Source organism: Anoplopoma fimbria, chromosome 8, assembly GCF_027596085.1.
Source record: "Anoplopoma fimbria isolate UVic2021 breed Golden Eagle Sablefish chromosome 8, Afim_UVic_2022, whole genome shotgun sequence".
In the NCBI taxonomy this organism is placed as follows: Eukaryota; Metazoa; Chordata; class Actinopteri; order Perciformes; family Anoplopomatidae; genus Anoplopoma; species Anoplopoma fimbria.
In genome coordinates this window covers 779731-806090 of record NC_072456.1, presented here as the reverse complement: position 1 = coordinate 806090, position 26360 = coordinate 779731, and the positions used below count along the sequence as shown (strand labels likewise).

The 26360-nt window shown below is 39.5% G+C and overlaps 1 protein-coding gene across 5 annotated transcripts; it reads left to right on the top strand.

Moving 5' to 3' along the window:
* The first annotated feature begins 5185 nt into the window (after positions 1-5185).
* On the top strand, positions 5186-24306 carry brdt (bromodomain, testis-specific). 5 transcript variants are annotated; one of them, XM_054602760.1, is made up of 21 exons: positions 5186-5314; positions 5486-5618; positions 12124-12393; positions 12589-12726; positions 13071-13209; positions 13875-13993; positions 14327-14686; positions 14769-14897; positions 16075-16257; positions 16359-16540; positions 16646-16935; positions 17468-17581; positions 17678-17821; positions 19695-19750; positions 19846-20026; positions 20822-20892; positions 21601-21664; positions 21758-21864; positions 22791-22984; positions 23159-23378; positions 23474-24306. In XM_054602760.1, exons 3-21 carry the CDS (start codon positions 12202-12204, stop codon positions 23537-23539), a joined length of 2949 nt encoding a protein of 982 aa, XP_054458735.1. In that variant the 5' UTR covers positions 5186-5314; positions 5486-5618; positions 12124-12201; the 3' UTR covers positions 23540-24306. The 5 variants fall into 5 exon arrangements, with proteins under 5 accessions (XP_054458735.1, XP_054458734.1, XP_054458736.1 ...); XM_054602759.1 differs by having other exon boundaries at positions 5186-5415; XM_054602761.1 differs by lacking the exon at positions 5486-5618.
* Positions 24307-26360: the final 2054 nt, after the last annotated feature.

The following is a 26360-nucleotide window of genomic DNA, read 5'->3' as shown; positions in this document are numbered from 1 at the left end:
CATCAAAGGAGTAAGAGCAGTGCAGACTGTGCCATGTCCATGCTGTGTTTCCCTAGTAACATCTGTATGGTCATCACTGGAGATGCTTTGATTAAATACTTAGGTTATTGGAACAATAAAGCAGGAAGTTAACATCTTTATTGACATAATCCATTGCCAATAACAGACATCTGCAGCCTCTGGAACAGCATTCATCAAGAATAATGAATTTTTCAGAGAAGTGGTTTAAAATGCTCAAAAGGCGAGTAGATAAAACGCAACCAACCAATCTGAAAGTCATGTTTCCATCTGGTATTGTTATAGAGATAATTTGGTTATTTTACTGTTTAGGCTATGTATGTATGGTTATGTATGGGATATGTTTGACTCAGTACAGAGGAAAGCACTTAGGTTACATCAGATTCATTTGGCAGATGCTTTTGCTCAAAGCAACATACAATAAATGAGTTAAACTTCCCTAATAAGTGCACTAAACCTCTTATAAATGCTTTACATTTCCTTTTGTACATTGTTGCTTTTGATTTAAGCCAAAGAGGAGTTCAGAGTTACATGCTTCTCATACAAGGAGAGATATTATTACATATGTAAACACAATAAACATCAATTAAATATCGTGGCTTCTCCCGTATTATATTTTGGTTGGCTTCTAATATTAGGATGTAAAAAATAGCTCTCAAAAGATGTTTTTGTCACGCGCTTTCAACCCACCACCCCACAACCCCAATCACAAGCACTAAACTGTGTGCAGAATGATTTCCACGTGTGAAATCCCTCCTTGAACAAACACTGCATTGCTCTGCTGTGATATCAGACTTCCAGTGAAAAGAACATGCCGCGTGACTGGGAACAACATAAATGCCAGCTTAGTGATTTATCGCTAACAAGATGGCACCTGTGACAAGAAGGAAGGAAACTTTTGTTGTGGAGAAACACACATACAAACAAACGCTGCCACTTTTGAGAGCTGACAAGGAAAACGCTCAAAGGGATCAAATTATTTTACATCTCATACATATGCATGTCTCTGTTAAAGTGTTCCACTTTGTTTATTTGCACTGTGTTGGGGTTGTGAATACAGCTGAGAGGAAGGGGAATAGAAAGCGTAACAGTGCTTCAAAGGTATGTGCAATCTGAGGCGTCTTCACTTCCCATTAATGTAACCACAGTTCTTGAGCTTGTATTGACCCAGTTGATTGCACTAGCTGTCAAGACCAACAATGCTCTGTCAGAGGCATCATGCTGCACTCAGTGCGCATGCTTCCAATTATAGAACAGGCATTGACAACTTTTATGATATGAAGTGCCATTCTATCAAAATCCTTGTTAATTAGTGTGCCATATTGACATAAAGGTAAATAATAAGTTTATTAATGACAAATACAAATCTAAAACTACAACAGATCGTTAATTCTATTCCATCCTTATAAGCAACGTGGATCTCAACATTTGTGAAGGTCCCATATTATGAAAAGGGAGATTTTCATGTCTTTCTTATGATAAAGTATCAAACCCTCAGTCCATGGAGAAATACACAAAGGCCATATTCATGAACTGAGCCTTTTAACTAGCCCTCAGAATTTCTGTGCAGTTATGATGTCACAGCTGTACAATATATCCCACAATCAGGACACTGTTATAACATATGAGAGCATTACACAAGATGCACCACATCTGAGTTGAAATAATTAACCCTTTCAACCTCCCACCAATCTTGTTCATCAGCAATAAACTGATTGACGAATTCTGCAAAGATGTCAATGAGTACCAGCCAATCAGAGGTGGAGTAGGGCGGGTATTGGTGGAATGCAGGTGGGAAGAAAAATCAATCAAACTACCGTAACTAACAGGCTGTGCAACTGCCAATGGTTGTGAAGGAGGTAACTTAGCATGCAGATAAGGGGACACTTTAACACACACTTATTGCTAGTGTGACATTGGTTGAGCTACTGTAGGCCGGTGGTCTACAATAACAAATTACATCAGAATTTGAATGGATTGTATCAAAGCCAATAAAGACAATTTATACTTATGTAAATGTCATGTTCTTGAAATGTGTTCACTTTATTGGCAATTTCACCATATCCACCATGATGCACTCAACTGCCGACTCTATTGAAGGCATAATGGAAAGTAGTGAGGAGTTCAAACTGTGTTGTGACCAAAGCTCACCTAAAGGCCTTTATATGCTGAAATTTAAAAAGGAACACCTTTATTTTACAAGATGCAAAGAAATGCATTTAAAACCACATTTAATCTACAATAAAGAGAAGAATAAAATCAATATAGAAATAAAAAGTTTAGAGCACAGTCTCATATATAAAAAGCCATTAAAATTGCTTTACAGTGTGATACAACTTTAGAGACTATAAGCTACAACATAGATACATCCATCCATCCATCTTCTGTAACCACTTATCCAGTTAAGGGTCGCGGGGGATGCTGGAGCCAATCCCAGCTGTCAATGGGCGAAGGCAGGGTGTTCACCTGGACAGGTCGCCAGCCTATCACAGGGCAGACATATAGAGACAAACAACCATTCACACTCACATCCACACCTACGGGCAATTTCAGAGTCATCGATTAACCTAAGCTGCATGTCTTTGGACTGTGGGAGGAAGCCGGAGAACCCGGAGAGAACCCACGCTGACACGGGGAGAACATGCAAACTCCACACAGAAGGTTGTCCAGCCCGGGAATTGAACCCGGGCCCCTCTTGCTGTGAGGCGACAGTGCTAACCACTACACCACCGTGCAGCCCAACATAGATACAGGCAGAATAAAATAATAATAGACACAAAAAAGAAAAACATTTAGAAAAACTTGTCGTCACTGTGAGAATCCTCTTTTCTTTGTCTCCTCTCCAGCATCATCTTTGGGACACTTTAAATATTTGATTTGGGCAGAGATTGTAATTGGAGTGCTGCTGTCTTTAGCTACAAGGAGTTATCAGAGGGCCAGAGAAAAGAGGGATATGCTACCCCCTCAATCAAATAACCACCACAATAAAAAAACGTACATCCAGTGTTAAGACTCTACTCCAGCTGTCTCTTGGTACTATACCCATAGATGATTTTCATTTCTGCACAGCCTGTTTCTTTGCTTCATTTAAGTTGTGTGTCCTAAATCAAAGCAGAAACCCACCTGAATTCTATTTGCAGACTGTCCTTTTAATTTAAAAAAAACCAGGACCACACATCATTATGTACTGGGCCACAAACTTCTTTAGTCATTTAAAACAGACACCCAATCTTTTACCAAAAACATGTGGGAAACTTTAAAAATAAACTTAGATAGAAAGCCAGCTAATAACAGATTCATGCTGCCCCTGGCCAATTTCATTAAAATTTCGAAAAAATGTTTAGACTTTCGTGACTCTCGTGCCTTCATGTGTACTGTATGTTTGTGAGTAGGTAATAACTCGTAATTCTGCATTTTAAACTCAAAATAAACTAAGAAATACAATATTCATCCCTAACAACCAGCTTACCATGTAATGTAATCATTCAGTAAACACAAACATGTGGATTCTGTTGCCCTCTTATGGAGGGTGTAGACCAAGATAATAACAGTATTTTAAAATAATATAGTACTTGTACTTAAGTAAACGTACTTGGTTAAAAGTTGCTTGTTCCATCACTTGTTTTGAAAGTTTATATGTATTCAATCAAAAACAAATTGCTGTTGTTACTCCTCACATTTGAAACATCAGGGGGCAGAGCCCTTTCCTGTATGACCTCCTCCCTTCTGAACAAGCTTCCTGTCATTGTCATGGGAACAGACACTGTGTCAGTATTTACAGTCAGATTCAAAACTCATTCAGGAAATGTGACAATGTGACTTTAAAGCCATGCCTTTCACTTTCTAAATCTCTCTGCACCGCTGTCGTGTATTTGCTGTGCTATAGTCTTGTGGACTCAGATTGGGGGTTTCTGGCACAACTTTACCTAGCCTACTTCCAAGGTGTATGGAGAAGAGAAAATACTGTAATTCAAGTAGTCTGTGAGTTATGAAGGAAAGAGTAAAAATGTTACAATTGCCCCTGGTCTCCCCAGTCGGTCCATATGACAAACTGAACCCTTCAAAATAAAGTCAGCACAGCCTCCTGTGTCTGCTTTCAGGAGTAAAAAAACATTATGTCACACCACAATGAAATGTCTCTTGTCTTTGCATAACTGTAGATATCAAAAACACAGGCCACAACAACATTCCACAGGCTTCTCTCATCAAACCTCTTTTGCAGGACAGTTTAACTCCCACATTTTGGCCCGTGGCTCCATCTTGTGGCCAAAAGGTGTAAATAATCAAGATTATCATATGTTTGAAGTCCTGTGATTTATGAGCTTATATATTGGGTGTTTCACAAGTGTAATGTTTTGCAAGCCTCTTTGATTTATTTGTTTTTTTCTATTGTGGTTACAGAACATATTGGATATTCCCAAAATCCCCTGATCTTTAAAGTTAAAGCTAATATATTTATTTGAAGTCTTCACCTACAGTGTAAGCCTAAATGTGCTGAAATCATATGTTCACATGTAATTCATGGGGAGGCTAAAAGATTCAAGAAACCAAATATTAAATTATGATCACAATTGTTGCTGAATGCATTTGAGGATTTTAGCTCATCAGTATTGTATTTTCATTAGCTGGTTTCAGCAATCCTTACTTAATCACTGACATACTGTGACAAGTATATAGCATTTAGTAATTCAGTCCAGTGTCCTCACCATCATTGGTGATTGTGTTTTCTTCAAGTCAATTACATAGTGAGCAGAAACAGGATTTCCTCCGTGTTTCCAGCACACAGGAAGTAAACGCATGCCTAGTTCGAGTGACCCTGGTAAAGTTCAAAACAATCATGTTAATGCTGTGAACTCCACATTCAACACTCAGAAACAGTATTCCTCAAACATTTGTGATTCTACATGTCGGTTATGCCCAATCTGACTTTCATATCATAAAAGAAAACCTCTATAACATGATCTTTGAAGCTAAGGGAGGTGTTACACAAGTTGTTTTCATTGCATACAATGTGTATATATACATATAACCTGTAATGGGGAGAATCAATCATTAATGTAGTACTGTCCCTGGTAAATAGGGGTTTGTAACTTTAGTCTGTTCAGTGAAACCACGTTTTCCGGGTCTGGGTCTGTACGTGAAACCAGCACTCCGCCCACATCCAGGTTCTCCGTTCCTGTCGGTGGAACGGAGCAGACACGGGCAGGAACCCAAACAGGAACCCAACCAGGAACCCAACCAGGAACCCAACCGAGAGACACTACTGACAGCAGTGTTGGTGGCGTTGCACCGACCAGTCAGTACTCATGACACCGAGTTGCCATTTTGTTTGGAACAACACACATGTTGACTTAATGCTTAAAAAGCCCGGGTAGCTACACCTGTGCAGAGACCACAGTGGGTTGTGTTTTTTATTTATTTTTTATTTTGCATGAAAGAAAATGTTTCGAGCGCCTTTTTCCTGCAGGAAAGCGAAGTGTAACACGTGTAGCTGGTGTGTGGACCAATCAGTCCCAGGCCCCGGCAGAGCCTATAAACGCGAGCCGGTTGCCGTAGAGACGCCTGCGACTGAAGGACGCAACAGCCCCGTGACACGGCAGGTAATGCTAGCAGACAACGGCACTGCTCACCCGGGGCCGGTGAGACAAACGCACACTCGTGTTGTGGTGCTCGGTGTTAACAAACGAAACATTTGCGAAAGCTGTCATTACCGTCGGGGAGCGTTAACTCAACCACAGCTCACTGCTAAGCTAACGCTAGCTGGCTATGCTAGCTGGCTAGATGCTAGCTGGCTAGCTGGTTATGACGCTGGCTGGCTAGCTGCTATGCGCTGGCTAGCTAGCTGGTTAGCCAGCTAGCGTCTAACCAGCTAGCATAGCCAGCTAGCGTCTAACCAGCTAGCGTCTAACCAGCTAGCATAACCAACTAGCGTCTAACCAGCTAGCATAGCCAGCTAGCGTCTAACGTAACTCGTGCCGGCTTTACTGAGGTAGATGCAACACCTGGAGCAAAGGTGAACACACGTAGCTATTGCCAAGAGAACTGTAATAATGTATATGTTGGTTATTGCAGTTCCGAAGCAGTTAGCTAGCAAACAGGCTAATGTGGGCAAAGTCGCCTGGCAACGTTTTTAATGTCTAACATTAGAAAGCTAATGTGACTGCGCGGGTCACGATTCCGTCTTAATTAAACCTCACTCGTCGGATAAAATTGAATATATAGATTATTGTTTTGTGTCATCGCCCTCTTAATTGTTAATTAAACGTGCTCGCAGAGATGTGGAGGTTGCTGACGTCACGGGGGGCGTGGCTTCACCTGTCGGCCTGACAGCAGGGGTCTGTGATCCTACCTGTGTTAAAGGATATAGGTAACACTGTAGATATTTTAAGTCAACCACTTTTGGGTATCAAAAACACAGGCCACAACAACATTCCACAGGCTTCTCTCATCAAACCTCTTTTGCAGGACAGTTTAACTCCCACATTTTGGCCCGTGGCTCCATCTTGTAGCCAAAAGGTGTAAATAATCAAGATTATCATATGTTTGAAGTCCTGTGATTTATGAGCTTATATATTGGGTGTTTCACAAGTGTAATGTTTTGCAAGCCTCTTTGATTTATTTGTTTTTTTCTATTGTGGTTACAGAACATATTGGATATTCCCAAAATCCCCTGATCTTTAAAGTTAAAGCTAATATATTTATTTGAATTCTTCACCTACAGTGTAAGCCTAAAAGTGCTCCATCCTGTGTTAAAGGATATAGGTAACAAATAAAAAATGAAGTTCTGCTCAGCTTTTTACATTTTACCCATCTCATTGTAAGATTATAGTAATCATTAATGCATTTAGAGACTGGAATCCAATCCAACATGTTTCTTCTATTCTTCAATAGGCAGGTAAAGTTATGGTTCACTACCATATGGTCTGTCACATTACAAGGGCACTGGCAGATTCATTTGAATATATTCCGAACAGACCTAAATGCAACTCGATGTTGATTATTGTGAGGGTTTGATGGGGAGCACTATACGGTTTAAAGACAGTCTTAATCACCTTGTTTTCTTCTGACTAGACTCCCTCATCCTAGTTTGTCATTTAAATGTTATTCCAGATTATTAGGTTTGTGTTAACATGCAGGACAAGGTGATGTGTTAGATGTTGATAGTTTTGATGACAGAATGCAAACAGTCAAACCATATGTGTTTTGGCCGAACAACATAATCAGAGTATTGTGGAATGTGTATAATTAAATGTTTACAGTGGAATGTTGGCTGTTGGGGTGAAGACAGCTGCCATAGAGGCCACCATCATTTGAATGATATCAAATTAAATAGCAGATATGTTTCCATTGCCTTTGCTTTGTGCATTGCCCACAGTACTTTTGTTCATGTCTCCGATAAACCTTTTACATTTACTACAATATATATTTTTTTTCCATAGCAAAAGTGTTGTCATAACTTCTTTTGTCCACTAATTGGTATCTTACATTGTCCAGAGTCTGATGAAGCTTACCTCTTTACTACAACATATATTTTGTAGCAGCTATCGCAATGTGTGCCACAAGATATGACTTGGATCCATCAAACCCTTCACAATAATCACCATTAGACATTTGTTTTTATTTTTAGACTGACTGACCCATGACATTGTATTTTTGCTATTAAACCGTCTTGGTTTGGTTGAAACAGTTGGTATGTTGATCTTTCGATCGGAGATGTAGTCGAACATCATTTCTATTTACTCATTTGCATTATGTTACTTTTGAATAATGGAGAGTAAGAGCTTAACAGTGTTCTTAAGAATAATTTATTTGATCGAGATCTATCACTGTTGGTGTTGTTTTTTTCAGATAGACGACAAACTACCCTTTGCATGCAACGCTTTTACAGTAGGATAGTGTCTCATCTTAACCTCGGCAAGAAATTATTTTTATTATCTAGTATTTATAAATTATTTTAAATTTACTGATTTATCGTTGCTTCTTTGCCCTTCACTATTATTGTTGTTCGTGTTCCAAATTATGGCAAATTGCTTGCCTGACCAACTCCTAATTTTGCAACTTAATAACAAACTCATTACCAGATCATTGTGACAGAAAGAAGTGTGACACTGAGGAACTCATCATTGAGTCTCCTAAGTATAGGTCACATTCCCACATGCACCCAACAAAAGGACAAAACTATGATGCGCTGGACTTCACTGGAAATTATTCATGTATGAAAGTACTGTCTTCATTTGTCATCTTTTTTTTGTTTTTAAAGAATAAAATGGAAATAAGAAACAGAACTTGCAATGTAAAATTATTTGGTTTGGGTTTAAAAAGAAAATAATTTGTACATTTGATGTTTTCAACTTGCAGGTTGAGAACCATGATTTTAATAGTAATAAGAATGGATTTCAGTTTTTAATACAAATCTAATTGTTTTACAGGCCCTCTTTTTTTCTACGTGCTTGGTCATTTTGATTCTAATATTATTTTGTATTTTAGGTGCTTTTTCAAAGGGCTGAGAACAAGGATTTTAATAGTTTTTAAAGCTCCTTTTTTTTTTTTTTTTTTTTTTTTTTTTTTTTTTTTTTTTTTTAACAATGAACCTCAGTTCCCAGAAGGCAGGAGTACACTTGAACTGGGTTTTTTGTAACTATGTAGCATCGTTTGTTGATGGAACTCTCTTAGTAGTGCACGGTGTATCCTCTGTTACTTATTTAGTGTTTTACCATATGAAATACTCAAATGCTTGTTAGAAACATGGATCTATCAATGGTTAGTTTTTGCTGAGCTACAATGTTGAATGGAACACTTTCTGATATATGCTGTAGGTGGCAGTGTTACCTTTGTTTAGCAGAAAAGTTGCTCCTGAGCATCAACGGTGCTCTCGTGTAAGTGTTGCTGTCCAATGGCAATTTCAATATACTGTTGTGTCATTCTGTGATTTTTGTCTTTTTTTCTCAGGGAGTTTTTAAGTGCACAGACATAATGAAGGCATATCCTGTCTGCAAAATAATGTCTTCGATTAAATGAATTAGATAATTGTTGCTGGTGTAATCTTCAAAGTTCTGTTGGTGCTTGTTTGTTATTTTACATTAACCTCAAGTGCCCGGTTTTCTGCCTGTATGCCATGATCAAACATCACTTTAAGTGAATAATTAATAGTGACTTTTTTATTTCATAGCCAGTCAGCAACATTGAGCATACTGTAATCAATAAGCTATTTTCTCACCATGTCATGCCTAATGTTGGTAATGAGTGCAGACATATTTGTACATCCAGCCACCCTTTTTTTTAAAAAAATGTTTATACTTGATTTGTTCCGAGGAGATTTCAACCAACCAGCAGGCATTTTGGGCTGTTTCTGTGGTCTATATACAGTGGGTACGGAAAGTATTCAGACCCCTTTAAATTTTTCACCCTTTGTTTCATTGCAGCCATTTGCTAAAATCGAAAAAGTTCATTATTTTTTTTCGCATTAATGTACACTCAGCAACCCATCTTGACAGAAAAAAACAGAAATGTAGAAATTTTTGCAAATTTATTAAAAAAGAAAAACTGAAATATCACATGGTCATAAGTATTCAGACCCTTTGCTCAGTATTGAGTAGAAGCACCCTTTTGAGCTAGTACAGCCATGAGTCTTCTTGGGAATGATGCAACAAGTTTCTCACACCTGGATTTGGGGATCCTCTGCCATTCTTCCTTGCAGATCCTCTCCAGTTCTGTCAGGTTGGATGGTGAACGTTGGTGGACAGCCATTTTCAGGTCTCTCCAGAGATGCTCAATTGGGTTTAGGTCAGGGCTCTGGCTGGGCCAGTCAAGAATGGTCACAGACTTGTTCCGAAGCCACTCCTTTGTTATTTTAGCTGTGTGCTTCGGGTCATTGTCTTGTTGGAAGGTGAACCTTCGGCCCAGTCTGAGGTCCTGAGCACTCTGGAGGAGGTTTTCTTCCAGGATATCTCTGTACTTGGCCGCATTCATCTTTCCTTCAATTGCAACCAGTCGTCCTGTCCCTGCAGCTGAAAAACACCCCCATAGCATGATGCTGCCACCACCATGTTTCACTGTTGGGATTGTATTGGGCAGGTGATGAGCAGTGCCTGGTTTTCTCCACACATACCGCTTAGAATTAACGCCAAAAAGTTCAATCTTGGTCTCATCAGACCAGAGAATCTTATTTCTCATAGTTTGGGAGTCCTCCATGTGTTTTTTGGCAAACTCTATGCGGGCTTTCATATGTCTTGCACTGAGGAGAGGCTTCCGTCGGGCCACTCTGCCATAAAGCCCCGACTGGTGGAGGGCTGCAGTGATAGTTGACTTTGTGGAACTTTCTCCCATCTCCCTACTGCATCTCTGGAGCTCAGCCACAGTGATCTTTGGGTTCTTCTTTACCTCTCTCACCAAGGCTCTTCTCCCACGATTGCTCAGTTTGGCTGGACGGCCAGGTCTAGGAAGAGTTCTGGTCATCCCATACTTCTTCCATTTAAGGATTATGGAGGCCACTGTGCTCTTAGGAACCTTGAGTGCTGCAGAAATTCTTTTGTAACCTTGGCCAGATCTGTGCCTTGCCACAATTCTGTCTCTGAGCTCCTTGGGCAGTTCCTTCGACCTCATGATTCTCATTTGTTCTGACATGCACTGTGAGCTGTAAGGTCTTATATAGACAGGTGTGTGCCTTTCCTAATCAAGTCCAATCAGTTTAATTAAACACAGCTGGACTCCAATGAAGGAGTAGAACCATCTCAAGGAGGATCAGAAGAAATGGACAGCATGTGAGTTAAATATGAGTGTCACAGCAAAGGGTCTGAATACTTATGACCATGTGATATTTCAGTTTTTCTTTTTTAATAAATTTGCAAAAAGTTCTACATTTCTGGTTTTTTCTGTCAAGATGGGTTGCTGAGTGTACATTAATGCGAAAAAAAATGAACTTTTTCGATTTTAGCAAATGGCTGCAATGAAACAAAGAGTGAAAAATTTAAAGGGGTCTGAATACTTTCCGTACCCACTGTATGCAGGAGAATGCATCCCACTTGCTGTCTCAATTAACCTCATTCTTGTCTCATAATGAACTGGATTATGATCAGACTATGTTTTATGAGAGATGGCTCTTAAAGTTGTACCTTACTGAAATCCTGAGCTGCTAAATGAGTTCAACACAGTTTACATCAAATGAAACAAAAATACTATTTTAGGATAGTAGTTGGACAAACTTAGAACATATTGACGAGTTTTTCATACTTTCGTATGAAAGTTACTGTCAACAATCCCTATCGTAAAGACCAAAACCAACAACTTTCTGACTTCCCTACTCCGTCTGTGGTACTAACCCCCAATCCAATTAGCTCCCACTCAAAAGCAAAAGAAATGGGACGCAAATAAACAGTTTTTTTTATGCCTCTGTGCCGGCTACAGCCGCGGCTAAAATAATTATGTTTACGGGTTATCTGTCCATTTATTATGATTCGGATTTGGAGGTCAAATGTCAAGGTCACTGTGACTTTACGTCTATCTATCTAGTCACGTTAAATCTACAGAAAACATGTTCTTGGCCATAACCCATATTATGACAGTTTCACACCAATGTCTAATAGGATAAAAGGATGAAGTGATTACTCTCTTGGACAGAGATGGATGTGAACTGCAACATGAGTGGTTGGTGGAGGCATTCAATTGCGAGGCACTAATTTAAGTTTTTACATTGTTGTTATTTCCTAAATCAGCTGGGCCTTGTTTACTCAAACAGCAGTAAATATGCATTTGATCAGAGACTGTTTTTCACTGGAGGATACATATTTAATGCTCCGCAAACAATGCTATTTGTTGACATGGATAAGCACCATTATTGTTGATTTTGGTCTTGTCATTGGATTATTTGGCAAACACAATATCCCTAAGGCTACATAAACTACTGCTAGCACAACATATCCAAATGTTGGAATCAACTGTCAGCGGTGAAGTTGCAGACTAGGTTTCAGCACTGATGTAGGATTAAGGAGAGACTGTGATTCACTCAACAACTTTTTCTGTTGTTTTTTTTGTGTTCTTTTTACAATGTAATCCCAAATATAATTTTTTTACTGACGCACTGGATACAACTCTTCACTCCTTGTTTAGGAAAACGTTTGATGAACACTAAGTTGCAGCAAAGCATACGACCAACTGTTTCCCCATGAATGGCCTTTGGACAACACAATGACTGATGTGAAAGTCTGGCCCACTGTTAGAGGAAATCCCCCTCCGCCGGAGGTCATAAATCCCAAGAGTCCTGGACGTGTAACCAACCAGCTACAGTACCTGGAGAAGGTTGTGATCAAAGCTTTATGGAGGCATAACTTTTCGTGGCCCTTTCGCCAGCCAGTTGATGCAATATCACTGGGTCTCCCGGTAAGTGATAAGAGTGTTATTGCAGCAACACAGCCCATCTATTAAATGTGTTGTGATTTTTCTTACTCCCAGTTAAATGATAGTATTTCATTGTTTTGAACCTTAATTAGGTCTTGGTTGATATGTTCCATAGGACTGCGATCTGTTAAGGAAAGATTTTGGTGTATTCATGCGAGTGTATTTGTTGTCTTCCAGGATTATTATACAATCATAACAAAGCCTATGGATCTGAGCACCATTAAGAAGCGTCTTCAGAACAAATACTACTGGCAAGCACTTCAATGTATACAAGACTTCAATACAATGTTCACCAACTGCTATGTGTACAATCGGGTAAGAGAACACGGTTTGTGGTGCTGTCTTTCCCACCAACATGGTCGTACAACTGCAAAGGGCATTTCAAACTGGCCGTTAATAGACATACTAAATTAGCTGTGAGGAAGTTTTGGAAGGTAAAAGTAGGTCTGTGAACTGACAGACTGTTCACTAATGCTGTTCTATCATACTGTAATGCAAATGAGGTAATTCAAACTCAACCACCCAGAATTACTTCATTTTTTATAGGCTTTCGCAGTGCTGGATATTATTCCTGCAGTTCAAACGAGATTGGCATAAGAACACATGCTACATTGAGTGCTTTTATTTCATTATAATATACACATTTCTTTTTTTCACAGCCTGGGGATGACATTGTTTTTATGGCACAGACTCTGGAGAAGCTTTTTTTGCAGAAAGTGTCCACAATGCCTAAGGACGAGTGTGACATTACAGCTATCACTACAAAGGACCCAATGAAAGGGAGAAAGACAAATGCAGGTATCTTTCACATTAACAGTCCCTAAATATGTACTCCAATATGATATGAAAATATATATACATCTTTTTTTTAAGCATTCATTTTCATGATTGCCATAGTTGTATTTAAAGGGCTAGTCTGGCTTATATGAAGTAGGGTTGTATGAGGTACTTATCCATAATCAATGTTTTACCTACAGTAGATGGCGGTCAGAATATTTTCACTGATTTATCTCACTGTTAGAAAGTAAAGTAGAATTTAAAGCCACAAGCTCCCATAGGGAAAACAAACAGTATAGATACCTTTAACTTTCATTCAGTTCCTTATCAGAATATATTCTTAATATAGCATACACTTAAACTGATTTATATTCTTTGGTGGGTCTTTTTTTGGGTAGCTAAAATACTACAGAAATCTTGACTGCTCATTTAAAGGACCATTTTCTGAATATAGGATGTGTGCATTTCTCCATTGATTGAGCGATTTCCTTATTTAAACAGTATTCATATATAGCTCTTAGACCTGCTTTACAATAAAGAAAAAAAGACGACACAGGACCTTTAACTGTCCCAAACACCCACTCTGCAGTAACGTCGATTGGATGCTAATTGTGCTGCCTAAATTTACAATTTGAAAATAATATCCAATTCTTGTGCATGTATTTACTCTACCTGTTGTCATGCAGGTCCAATTAAGCAGAGATCCCTTGTGTCAGAAGTCGTTCTCCAGCAGACAGTGACAGTCATTCCACCTGATATGAGTCAATTCATCCCGCCCACCCAGCTCTCACAGATTGATGCAACAGTGAGTATTTTATTGGTTTGCACACAACTTGCACAGTAAACAAACTGACTTTAAACAATGAAGTTCGCGACCGAGGTCATCAAACACTGCGTTCACACCAGACAACAATAAATGTTTTCCTCATGTTAGACAAACCGTCTCCATTGCATGAAATTTGTGAGACTAGCAGACTTTCACAAACTTGAGTCAGTCCCATTTCCAAATACTATTTGAACCACTATACTTTGAACCTAACTTTTAAATGTCAAAAAAGCTAAACAAATTGTAAATTATTTGTCCCACTGCTTTAACTTTTGTAGTGATTTACTGTTTTTGTGCTTCTTTTTTCCCCAGAATATCCAGATTAAAAAGGGTTTTAAGAGGAACGCAGACATCATGACCTCCACCACCTCAGTCATCACCAGTGGTGACGTATCCCTTGCTGAGGATCAATCAGCACCTTGCACATTATTCTCCAGGAGAGGCAGTGGAAGGCCCATCAAACCTCCAAAGAAAGACTTGCCTGCCTTTGAGGGCAAGAAGACCAGACTGTCTGAGCAGCTTCGGTGCTGTAATGACATCCTGAAGGAGATGCTCTCAAAGAGACACTATGCATATAGTTGGCCCTTTTACACCCCCGTTGATGCGGTCGCTTTTGGCTTGCACGACTACCATGATGTCATCAAGCAGCCTATGGACCTGAGCACCATCAGGGTAATATGATTATAATATATATTATAACACTTATTTTCAATATATGTCCGATCAGTTTTTTTATGAAGTGCTATTTCCTCAGAGGAAAATGGATCAACGAGAGTATGCAAATGCAAAGGAATTTGCCGCTGATGTCCGACTGATGTTCTCCAACTGTTACAAATACAACCCACCCACGCATGAGGTGGTCAACATGGCAAGAAAACTGCAGGTATAGATTTTATATACAACGTTTCCCACCAAAATGCCCTCCGAGTGTCCTAATAAGTGTGCTGAAGGTATTTCCTCTTCATAAATAATTTGCAGACACAATTTTTGAAAGAATTAAAAAAAAAAAAAACTATATTCATTTATTCCATGTGTGCTTGCTAGCAGGCCCCTTCTTTCTTGCCTTTTGTTGGCACAATGCTACATCTCCTGGCATTTTACCGCCACCAACTGTTGGTCAGTGGAGTAGTGTGAAACCATCTGCAGGACTGTATATCACATTAGCAACACGCATGACTAACAAAATGGGGACCCATCAGCAAAGCTGCAATGTGTAACATCTGTGAAGAATTTTAGTTTAAAACATTGAAAAAAATGAACTAGCACTATCAACAGAATGTGAAGAGGTTACAGTTGACGTTAGTCAAAGACGTCTATGTATTGTGTTGCAGAGATATCTACTGAAATGAGCATGCTCACCGTCTAGCCCCTGCCTGTATTGTCTTGTTATACCACTTGTTCCGCTAGATGTGAGTGTTAGTGTATTGGATTGAATCCAAAGTGGCAGAAACGAGAAAATGTCTTGCACCCTTCCTTTCCGCCCGTGAGCTGCTTTGCAGTAGAGCGTGCGGCAGCTCCAGGATTTAGAACATGGACTGCCCAGCCTAGTAGTGGCACAGATGGCTAACGTATACTAAAGGCTGACGCCACAGTTGAAAATTATAAGATAAAGTTATTTTGACTTGCTTTCAGGGTTTCAGCAGTTTTGTTGAACTTTGCTTATTCTTGCCCTGCGATTACATACATATTTTTTTTTATAACTGTTTGCTATAAATTTAGATTGTATGGGACAAATAGTAAAGATGAAATACTGCTCCCAAAATGTTACACATTGCACCTTTTTTAGAGTCATTGTTCCAGTGGTAAAACATTACAGAGTAAGTACTGGCAGGATTATTTAGAATGAAAATGTCTAAGTTATTTTGCCTGCCTATACATGCTGTGAATACAGACATCATTCAGTGAATGGTCACTGTTTATTTGTTCGCAATACTGTGCAATGTGGAATATGGATTTATCCCAAATGGATTTGGATTCCTGGCCAGCCCTAAATTGAAGCATTGGTATCAATATTATAATGTTTGTTACTACTATAATAACATTAGTCTTTGTATCAACAGGAAGTTTTCGAGGCCCGATATCTGAAGGTTCCCCAAGAAGAGTGTTGTCCCATACCTCATCAGCGAGTTGACAAGGAAGAAAAAGACAGAGCTCAGAGTTCAACCTCTGAAAGTGAAAGCTCCTCATTGGCAGAGAGTTCCTCCGAAGAGGTGGCCATGCAGCTGGCCAATCTGGAGGAGCAGGTTGCTATATATTCATGCCTGTAACCCTGCAAATGGCTTTTGAGAAGTTATTCTTTTCAGTGCATTTGACCTAATTGGCCCATTGATGGCTGGCTTTTCAGTTAAAAGCTGTCCGTGATGAGCTGAAGAGACTTACCAAAGAGCCCCTGATTAAACCTAAGAAGAAAGACAAGTTGAAAAGGGAAAAAAGAGCCAAAGAAAAGGATATCGCTCGACTAAAGCACAAGTCTTCAAAATACAAGTCTGCTGTAAAAAAAATGGCAAAACACAAGAGCTCTACTTTGTAAGTTTTAATACGGTTTATATTTTGTACCCGAGACAAGTATGGTTGCTCTAAGTATTCCACATGTGCTAAGGCTAACATTAGATGTTTTATATTTACGTCTAGGCACGACAGCAGACACAATACTCATGAAGTGACTTTAACATGTGAGGATGACGCTTCATCAATACCAGTCACTTACCAGGAGAAAAAACAGTTGAAGTTGGACATCAACAAGCTGCCTGGTGACAAACTGGGCAAGTTGGTGAACATCATTCATGCCAGGGAGTCCTGCCTGCGGGATTCCACTCTGGAGGAGATCGAGGTTGACTTTGAGGTGCTGAAGCCCTCCACGCTGAGAGCCCTGCAGAGGTTTGTTGCAGCATGTCTGAGGAAATGCAGCGAGGACGTTCGCAGTAAGTACGGCTCAAACCTGTGTCTAAAGCTAGAGAGCGGAACCTTTTTTCAGCTGCTTTGGTCGCGTCTTTAGATAATATGATGCAGAATATCGCAGAAGTAAATGTTGGTACACGGTAGAGTACGATGAAGCACGTAGGGAGAGAGAGCCTGCCGACCTATGTTTCTAATGAAATTGTGTGGAGGAAACCTCTCGAAAAGAACCATTGTTTTGTTCTGATTCAAATCAACTTATTTATCCCAGACGGCGAAATTGGTTTTATACAGCGCTCCAGACATGAGGACACCATTAAGTCCACAATAAAAACATAGAAAAAAACAACACAAAGAAAGAAATACACAACAGGGCCACAACATACTCATAATAGAACATATTTGATCATGTCTTTGTGGTAGGCTATTTGTCCCCTATATAGGGCACCGCTCAGTGCAGAATTGGCATTTAGTGCTGCGCCTCCATGGCAAAACAATTTAAATACGCTTTAGTGGGCACAGCCCCTTGAGAGGGTTCTCATCTCTTCTGTCCTGCAGAAAACAAGCTGGTGAAGCCCACAGGAAGTTTGCTGACTGGGAAACTAAAGGATGCTGGGACATCACAGGTTGCCAATAAAGAGCAGCACTTGATTAAGAAAAAAAAGCCATTAGGTAAGATCTGAATTGAATTAACAATGTAATCTGCACAGTTGTGCTTCCACATGTGACGCATTGATTGTAAAAATGACCTTTTTTTTTTGTTTACAGCTAAAATCATGCCAGCTCCGGACCTTGGCCTCAGTGAAAGCAGCAGCAGTAGCAGCTCGTCATCCAGCTCTGGCGGCGGCGGTGGCAGCAGCAGCGGCAGCAGCAGTCATTCTAGCACTTCGGATAGCAGTGATTCTGAATCAGGTTAGCTGCTTCCTCCCCCCCATGCACCCTCCCTCACTTACCTTTGGTTCACCTTTCCCTTCTCTCCTTTTTGAAAACAAGAGATATGCCATGGGCATAATTTACCTGGGTGCCTTTCTACAATGTTTCCAACCCTTCTTTATGTTGAACACCGAATATTAAATTGTTTTGTAATTTTGCACATTCTTTAAGTGTTTGCTCTTTGTTTTTAATGACACATAAGACTATTGTGGTCAAATATTTGATTCAACGGTTATTTTACTGTAGTGGACATAAATGTATGTCTGCTAAAATTAAGCCCACATTGGATAAGTCAAGGCAAGGAACACCAGTCTGACGCTCTACACTGTTCTTAGAAGACAGTGTTCTATTTTGAATCAACCCACGTGTAAATTTAAACATATGGAAGAAAAAGATTTGTATCTATGTATTGCTTATTGTCATCCATATTGACTAGCAACCCACTTTAAATTCAAATAAGCGCCCAATAAATGGGAGGGATGATTACAGCAAGCAAAAACTGTTTCAATGCACTTATAGGCATATGAGTTCTGGTTTAATACCAACAAGGAACAAAAGTTAACCTACCCTTTTAAGTTTAATTTGCAATTGTGTAGCATTCCCTGGTATACCTTGTGGCATTTTATTTGCAGTTTAGCAAAGCTGATCTTAAACAGGCCCTATTATGCTATTTTCCGGGTGCATATTTTTATCTCCAGTTACAGTTACAACATGTTTACATGCGTTAATGCTCATAATCCGCCTTGTTTTTCCTCATCCTGGCTGTCCTGCAGCTCCTCTTCTCCCCCTCTCTCTGAAGCGCTCCGTTGTAGCGCTTGCTCCTCCCTCCAGAAAGCAAAGTCTGCTCTGATTGGTCAGCTAACCCGTTCTGTTGTGATTGGTCAACGTTTCACATTTAAAAAAACTTTTCCTCCGGAGCTTCAGCTCCGTCTCTCTCTTGTTGTTTGAGGGCCAAACTAGCCGGAAGGAGTTTTACGTCACTTCTGTAACATTGTGATCTCATAAAGTTACGGAAGTGAAGGAGAGAATTCAATGGAGCTGTTTCAGGAGCTCAGGAGCTTCTGAGGGGGAGGGTAACTCCTTTTAGGTGTGGACTTCAGGTTTTACACTCTACGGACCTTTTTACATGTACAAAAAAAAATATATAACACACTAAAGAAGAGGGGAAAAGCAGAGAAGCAAATTAGGGCCACTTTAACATTACTCAACCATGCCAACTATAACCCTATTGTACTGAGTATTGTTCATTTCTGAACTTAATAGAAGCCTTAAATGGTAACTTTGTTCTGTCATCTCTCAACAAATCACTTTGTACAAGAACCCCCACTTTCTGTTCAGCTGTTTAAAGGACGTAGAACGGTGGAAAAGCATTTCACTAAGGTGCTGTGACAAAATGGACAAAAACCAGTATGAGACTTACCAACTAGCTTACTACCGCTCATTGTATATTTTTATCATATATTTTCACGGCTCTGCAAATAGAAAATGTTGTCTTTTTGAACACGGGGGAAAGAAAGTGGTTTCAAATATTTTTTGTAAGACCTTTTAAAGTGTGGGTTGGGATGAAGATGGATAAAGTTCAGATCAAAATGTATAAATGGCTAAAGAAAGAGGGAATTCAGGGAATATCTAAATAAAAAGTTTTTAATAAAAAAATTATATTTTAGAAATAGTGAATAGAAATAATGATATGTTGAGATGTTTGTGAAAAGCTAATCATTCAAAATCATTTTGACTTTATTTGTCAATGGATATTTAAAGATAGTTGATTTAATTGTCATGTTATATTCACATACCCGTCTACATTACTGGCGAGAAACACTGCAGAATCATGAATGTGCATGTCTTTCAGTGCCAAAACCAAAGAAGACGAAAAGTAAAGACTCTTGCCAAAAGGTAAAGACGAAGGTAAACTCAGTATTTGCTCACTGTAAATCAAGAGTTTCATGGTGAGATCGCCTTACTGGTTAGAATGAAAAGTAAGAGTGTCATTTTTCCTTTAGTCAACGGTGACCAGTGCTGGCTGTGGCAAGCGGATATTGGGGGCGAAGGACTTGACAAAAGCCTTGGTCAAGACTTGCCAGCCCTCTCTTGCTGTGCAGTCCTCGGTGACAGAAACCAAAGGCCACCCAACACATCGTAATGTAGACCTGACCTATGATGGGCTGACTTTATCTCCTCCAGGTACTGCTTACATTTATCCTTAAAGCTAAGCGGGAATTAAGATTTGCCAACGATTTAAAAAAATGCACATTCACATTCATTGCAATTTACAGGATCTTATGGCTTAAAATAATGATTTTTTTCCTTCAGAAATGGAAGTCAATATTTCTTGGGAATGGGGAAAACTGTGTCCCTTCTGCTTCAATGTGATAATTTTAAACAAATATACTTGTTGCCCATACTGGTGCCTAAGTGGAAACTGTTAAAAGTCCATTTAATAGGATATTTGCTTTTACTATTAACATTTTCATACTTTTTTTTTTTCTTTGATTCTGCGTTATTCTGATTCTTTCCCGGCCTTAAGGAGCAGTCTCTTTTTGTACTTCAGAGACCTGGTGCCAGACGGGCATCAATACCTTCCACTAACAGAACTCACAGATCAGCTCTTTTTAACAAATACCTCTCATTGAGATTGTTATTATTCCCTCACTAATGTGTCTCCTCATCCAATGAACCTACCCTTTACGATGCCTCTTCACCTCAGGCTGCCTGTTCCCATTTAAATGTCCCATATGCTCAGTATCCTTCAGAAACAGAAGTTTCACGTGGCTCACTCGGTCTCGGTTAACAGGGCTGAGCAGGAAAGTAAAGTTCCAGTCAGTAACCGCCGCTACTGCTTCCATCTCATGCTGCCTTCAGTTGATTTGACTGTACACTAGCTCTTGCTCGATATTGTATGAATGCACAGTAGTTCCTTGCCCTTTCACATGGTTGCCATGTGTTGAATATCAATATCTGTCCTTTATGGTTTGACAGATCTGTCTGCCCTTTTATCCCCCATGGCATCTCCGGGAGTTATGCTGGACTGGACTGCCACCAGATTTGAGGTACGTATGATGAAATGGCAACACTTCACAAACACCGTTTGCTTTGATTTGTTAAAAACACAACTTTTTTTAAAATCTTGTGGGGCACACTTCTTATGAGGAATCTTGTTACGGACTGCACCTTTTTTTTTTTTTTTTTTTTTTTTTTAGAACGACCTGTGTATCAATGAGATTATACAAGTCAGTAAATCTAGTGGTAAAGGTTCTATGTGTCTTTTCTGCCTTACTGCCGACCTATTGTATCATTTTACAGTGTGATTAACCTTATAAAATCAACACGTCATCGACTAGACCAAGTTGCATTTACAGTGGTCTTCCCTGGCTGTGCTAACAGAGCATTAAAAAACGTCATCAGCCAGTTCTGTTTTATAGTAGACCACCAGAAATCTCCAGATCAGGTGCATCACAGTTGCCTTAATTTCAGTAGAGTTCATCAGAAACACTGTTTATATAATCCTAAATGGTCTAAATTGTTGCTCCACATGTAACTGGTTGCTCAAACACATTTATTGTACCTTATTGCCAATATGTTTTTTTTTTTTTTGTATTCACTCCTATAGTAGCACTTTCCTGTACCAAGTTATCTTCACAGTTTTACATCAGGTATTTTTATGATAAACATAAGGTTTGTTTGTTTGGACTTGAATATTTTGAAATGATAGTTAAAGGTTTTTAATGTTTTTAATCTGCTTAAATCCTGCCTTTCAGCAGGGCCCGGTGCTGTCCCCTCTAAGAGACAGCCCACTGCAGTCCAAAGATGCGACCAGGTCCAGTAAGTCTCTAGAAGACCCCTACTCTAACATCACTATATCTGTTTGTTACTAATCCTTTAGCAGGACACTTATTTTTAAAGTGATTGTGCCAGATTCCAGATACCCTGAGGATTTTCCTGACAGCCAGCTGACCAATGTGCCTTACACCAACACAGCAAGTTACTCTGCTGAAGAGGAAAAAAAACTAATTCCAAAAAAGGTTTGCATAGTTTTAATTGAGTTTACTATTACAAACGAGTGTTAATATCTTGTGGTGCATTTACATGCTCTTTAGAAGCTCCCATTTCACCAGTTGGGAAATTGTTCTTCTGACTTGTGTATTCATAAGCTTTAAGTCGTAATGTGGAAACAACATGGAGGCCACAAAGAAGATGCGTTGTATTTTATTGCTCAGAGCGTTTAAATACAGTGTTGATGACTGTTTCCAGTGTTTGAGTGGCAACAAAGACCGAGGAAATGGTTTATTCCTTCAAACTACTAAAAGTAGCAAAACATTTGCAGTTGTTTTTTCAACTTGAGGGTGAGTTAATGTGACTTTTCCCAGTCGGGAACTCTTTTTTTTTTTTTTTTTTTTTTTTTTCTGATCATTCCGACACCACATGAATGCAGCATTTTTCCTGAACTGGTTCTGCAGATCAGGATGCAGAGGGTGGGTTGCCCCAATAAGGATTCATTTTGTGTCTGTCTGCACCAGGCGGCAGATGGACACATTTCTGCAGGATAGTGACTGAAATTTAGGATAATGTTCAAAATACATACTTTACCATCAAGACACTGGCTCTAAACAGCAGTATTTGCTATTTCACAATATCGAGTTTCGAGTCTATATCCTGCAGAAATGTGTTTTGTGTTTTATTATTTATGCTTTGAAATTAGATGATCTTTTATTTAATGTTTGGATTGTTATGCTATTTTAAGCCTTTAGCACTGATGTAAGGGTCAGTAACTTGTCCAAGGAGAAATAATAGCGTCTTTGAATCGAACCCCTAATGGACATTAGCCCATTTTAATGTTTTTCTGCCCTGAAGTAGCCAGAATTTGTTTAATGCGGCGTTAAACCTGAACACAGTTGGCGCCACAGTTCCCACCTCATTCGAAATAAACACGGTGATTTGTCTTGTTTAGGACATTGTTTTGAAAAATGCTGAGTCTTGGGCGAAGCTGGTGCGGCAGTCGGTCAGTGAGACTGCAATAAAGTCCTCTAAGGAGAGCTTCCAGAAGTTCCGTAAGGCTGCCATAAAAAAAGAAGAATGCGAAAAAGCCCTGAAGAAGAAACATATGGAAGACAGCACAGAGAGGGAGGCTCCTGAAAAGAGCAGGTATTCGGCCAATGCATTAAACTTGCTTCTAAATTGAATACCTTGATCAAAGTTTCCAGGCTAAAAAGCATAACTTAGAGTGTCAAAATGCCAGTTTTTGTAACCGTCCTGATAAACCAAAGCAATATTTTTCTGTACAAATAATTCTAATCACCAAGGATGTTCTCCTTTTAGCTTACCAGGCCCATGTGAAGCAGAAACAAAACCACAACCTATTAAGGAGGATCACGATTCACCGGAGAGCATTTGCACAGAAGTTACCCTGGATGCCCCTAAAGATGTGGAGCGGGAAATGTCTCCCACAGAATCACTACCTCTCACCACACAGTCCCCGGTGGACAGGGAAAGAGAGTTGGCCCGCAGAAAGGAGCAGGAACGTCGCAGGCGAGAGGCTGTGAGTACCCTCATTCGTGTTCCTGTGTTATTTTGTTGATCTGGTGGTAAAATGGCTTTTTAACAACTGCCTTGTGGTTCATTTTCTCTCCATAGATGTCTGGTATTGATATGACTATGCAGCGGGACATCATGACTTCATTTGAACTTAACCTGGACTAAAAGACTTCTTTATGTCGTCTCGGTGAATAGCTGGTGCTGCTGGTTTTTTTCTTGGCGCAAAAGACAACTTCAAAATCAATCGTATGTACGTCCAGGGGACTAGGAAAAAAGAAAAGTTAACTGGGAAAAAAAGGCTCAATCAAATATAAATGGCCCTTGATTTGCATTTGAAATGGATGGTCAAATGTCTGCAGTGATGCACTGTTGAATTTGAGATGACTGGGGGATACACTGTCAAAATTTATTTTTGGATGTAACCTTCAAAGTGTGTTTTTCTGTTCTTTTTACATGTGGACGAGTCCTCCTTCAGATTACAGTTGTGTATGACAAGCTAATTCATGCATTCATGCACTTTAGTTTGCCACATAGTTTTGTTTGCTGAAATGTGCAGTGTTAAGTTCTTTCTATGTTATTCCATTTGATGAACCCTTACCACTTAAAATATACTAAATGTAGACAAAACTCTTGTTTATGTGATTACGTTACATGCACTTATGACTTTTGCTTTCATTTGAAAATTATTTTGGACAAAAGTTAATACAAATTTTGACTAAAAAGGTTGGTAGGTCTTTGTCAAGAGTTTCCAGTGTGGAACTGAAGTTAATAATCTCAGTTCCTTATTTGCCTGACTACTTGAAAATGCCATACATGCGTTAACTGTACACGCACTGCACTTTGTTGTTCATACAGTTCTGGCTGTTCCAAAGTTGCTTTTGGAGATTATCAACATGTTCTGTATGTTACAGTTGGTATAAGCTAAATAAATAAGAATTTCTTTCCTTTTTTTTTTTTTTTTTTTTTTTTTTTTTACTCAAAATAATAAAGCTATTTTCACTAAGCGATCTTCATTACTTCATGACTATATTTAAATATATATACACGCAAACCATTCCTCTACCTTTATGCCTGTATTTTGTCATTTATTTAAATAATGGTAGCCTGCAAAGGAAAAAAAACAAAACGCTTTCTTTAACCACATTTGAATTATTCACGTTATACTATTACTTAGGCTTGCCATCGGTGTGGACTGGATGTTGCATGAATGTTAGTTAGAGTCTGATGGTGGCACCTTGCATGGTAGCCTGTCATCAGTGTGTGAATGATATGTAATATACTACTGATTGTAAGTCGCTTTGGATAAAAGCGTCTGCTAAATGACTGTAATGTAATGTAATGTAATGGATGCAGTTACATTTGTGCTTCATTTGGTCAGTATTGTGGATCCATATTTTGGCGTAAGAAGAGTACAACGGTCTTAATATGTTACAGATGCAGTCACGTGAAAGATTAAGGTAATCTGAAATCGGTTAACTGACTTAATGCGTGTGTTATCTTCGATAGTTGTCGAGTTGTGTTTTGTAACACAATCACCGACCTGCGTATGGTTCACGGTTCACTGATGAAACCTGTCACCATATCTCAGCTGATCAAGGGGACACACCCCCAGGATGAAACACTATTCAAATGTGAGATTGTGGGCTATTTCACATGTCTTCTTTCAGACTAGTGGATGGAAAACATGCAGGATATACGTTTAGCTCTTTATCTTACTACTTTCATTTGCGTCTGTAGCGTTCTACTAAATGCACTACCAGTTAGCATTAATACCAAATTTGCATAATTACGCATACATTTTCAGAAAACTTGTAATACAAAAAACAATTGTCTTAATATAGGTAATCAATTTTGAAAGTTGTTTGACGATATATACAGTGGGGGAAATAATTATTTGATCCCTTGCCGATTTCGTAAGTTTGCCCACTGACAAAGAAATGAACGATCTATAATTGTTATGGTAGGTTTATTTTAACATTGAGAGACAGAATATCAAAAGAAAAATCCAGAAAATCACATTATATAAAAGTTATATATTGATTTGCATTTGATCGAGTGAAATAAGTATTTGATCCCCTAACAAAACATGACTCAGTACTTGGTGGAGAAACCGTTGTTGGCAAGCACAGAGGTCAGACGCTTCCTGTAGTTGGTCACCAGGTTTGCGCTCATCTCAGGAGGGATTTTGGTCCACTCCTCTTTGCAGATCTTCTCCAAATCCTGAAGGTTTCGAGGCTGTCGCTTGGCAACTCTAAGCTTCAGCTCCCTCCACAGATTTTCTATGGGATTAAGGTCCGGAGACTGGCTAGGCCACTCCATGACCTTAATGTGCTTCTTCTTGAGCCACTCCTTTGTTGCCTTGGCCGTATGTTTTGGGTCATTGTCGTGCTGGAAGACCCATCCACGACCCATTTTCAGTGTCCTGGCTGAGGTAAGGAGGTTGTCGCCCAAGATTTCACGGTACATGGCCCCGTCCATCCTCCCCTCGATGCGGTGAAGTCGTCCTGTCCCCTTAGCAGAGGAACACCCCCAAAGCATAATGTTTCCACCTCCATGCTTGACGGTGGGGATGGTGTTCTTGGGGTTATAATCAGCATTTCTCTTCCTCCAAACATGGCGAGTTGAGTTGATGCCAAATAGCTCGATTTTGGTCTCATCTGACCACATTACCTTCTCCCAAGCCTTCTCTGAATCATTCAGTTGTTCATTGGCAGACTTCAGACGGGCCTGTACATGTGCCTTCTTGAGCAGGGGGACCTTGCGGGCGCTGGAGGATTTTAATCCATTATGGCGTAGTGTGTTACCAATAGTTTTCTTGGTGACTGTGGTCCCAGCTGTCTTGAGATCATTAACAAGTTCCTCCCATGTAGTTCTGGGCTGATCCCTCACCTTTCTCATGATCATCGATACCCCACGAGGCCAGATCTTGCGTGGAGCCCCAGACCGAGGGCGATTGATGGTCATTTTGTGTTTCTTCCATTTCCGA

Bases quoted from the DNA above. Each gene is read 5' to 3' on its own strand.
- brdt (XM_054602761.1), top strand. From the start codon at position 12,202: ATGACTGATGTGAAAGTCTGGCCCACTGTTAGAGGAAATCCCCCTCCG. The intron at 12,727-13,070 runs GTAAGAGAACAC...TTTTTTTCACAG, and splicing joins ACTGCTATGTGTACAATCGG to CCTGGGGATGACATTGTTTT. The intron at 16,936-17,467 runs GTAAGTACGGCT...TCTGTCCTGCAG, and splicing joins ATGCAGCGAGGACGTTCGCA to AAAACAAGCTGGTGAAGCCC.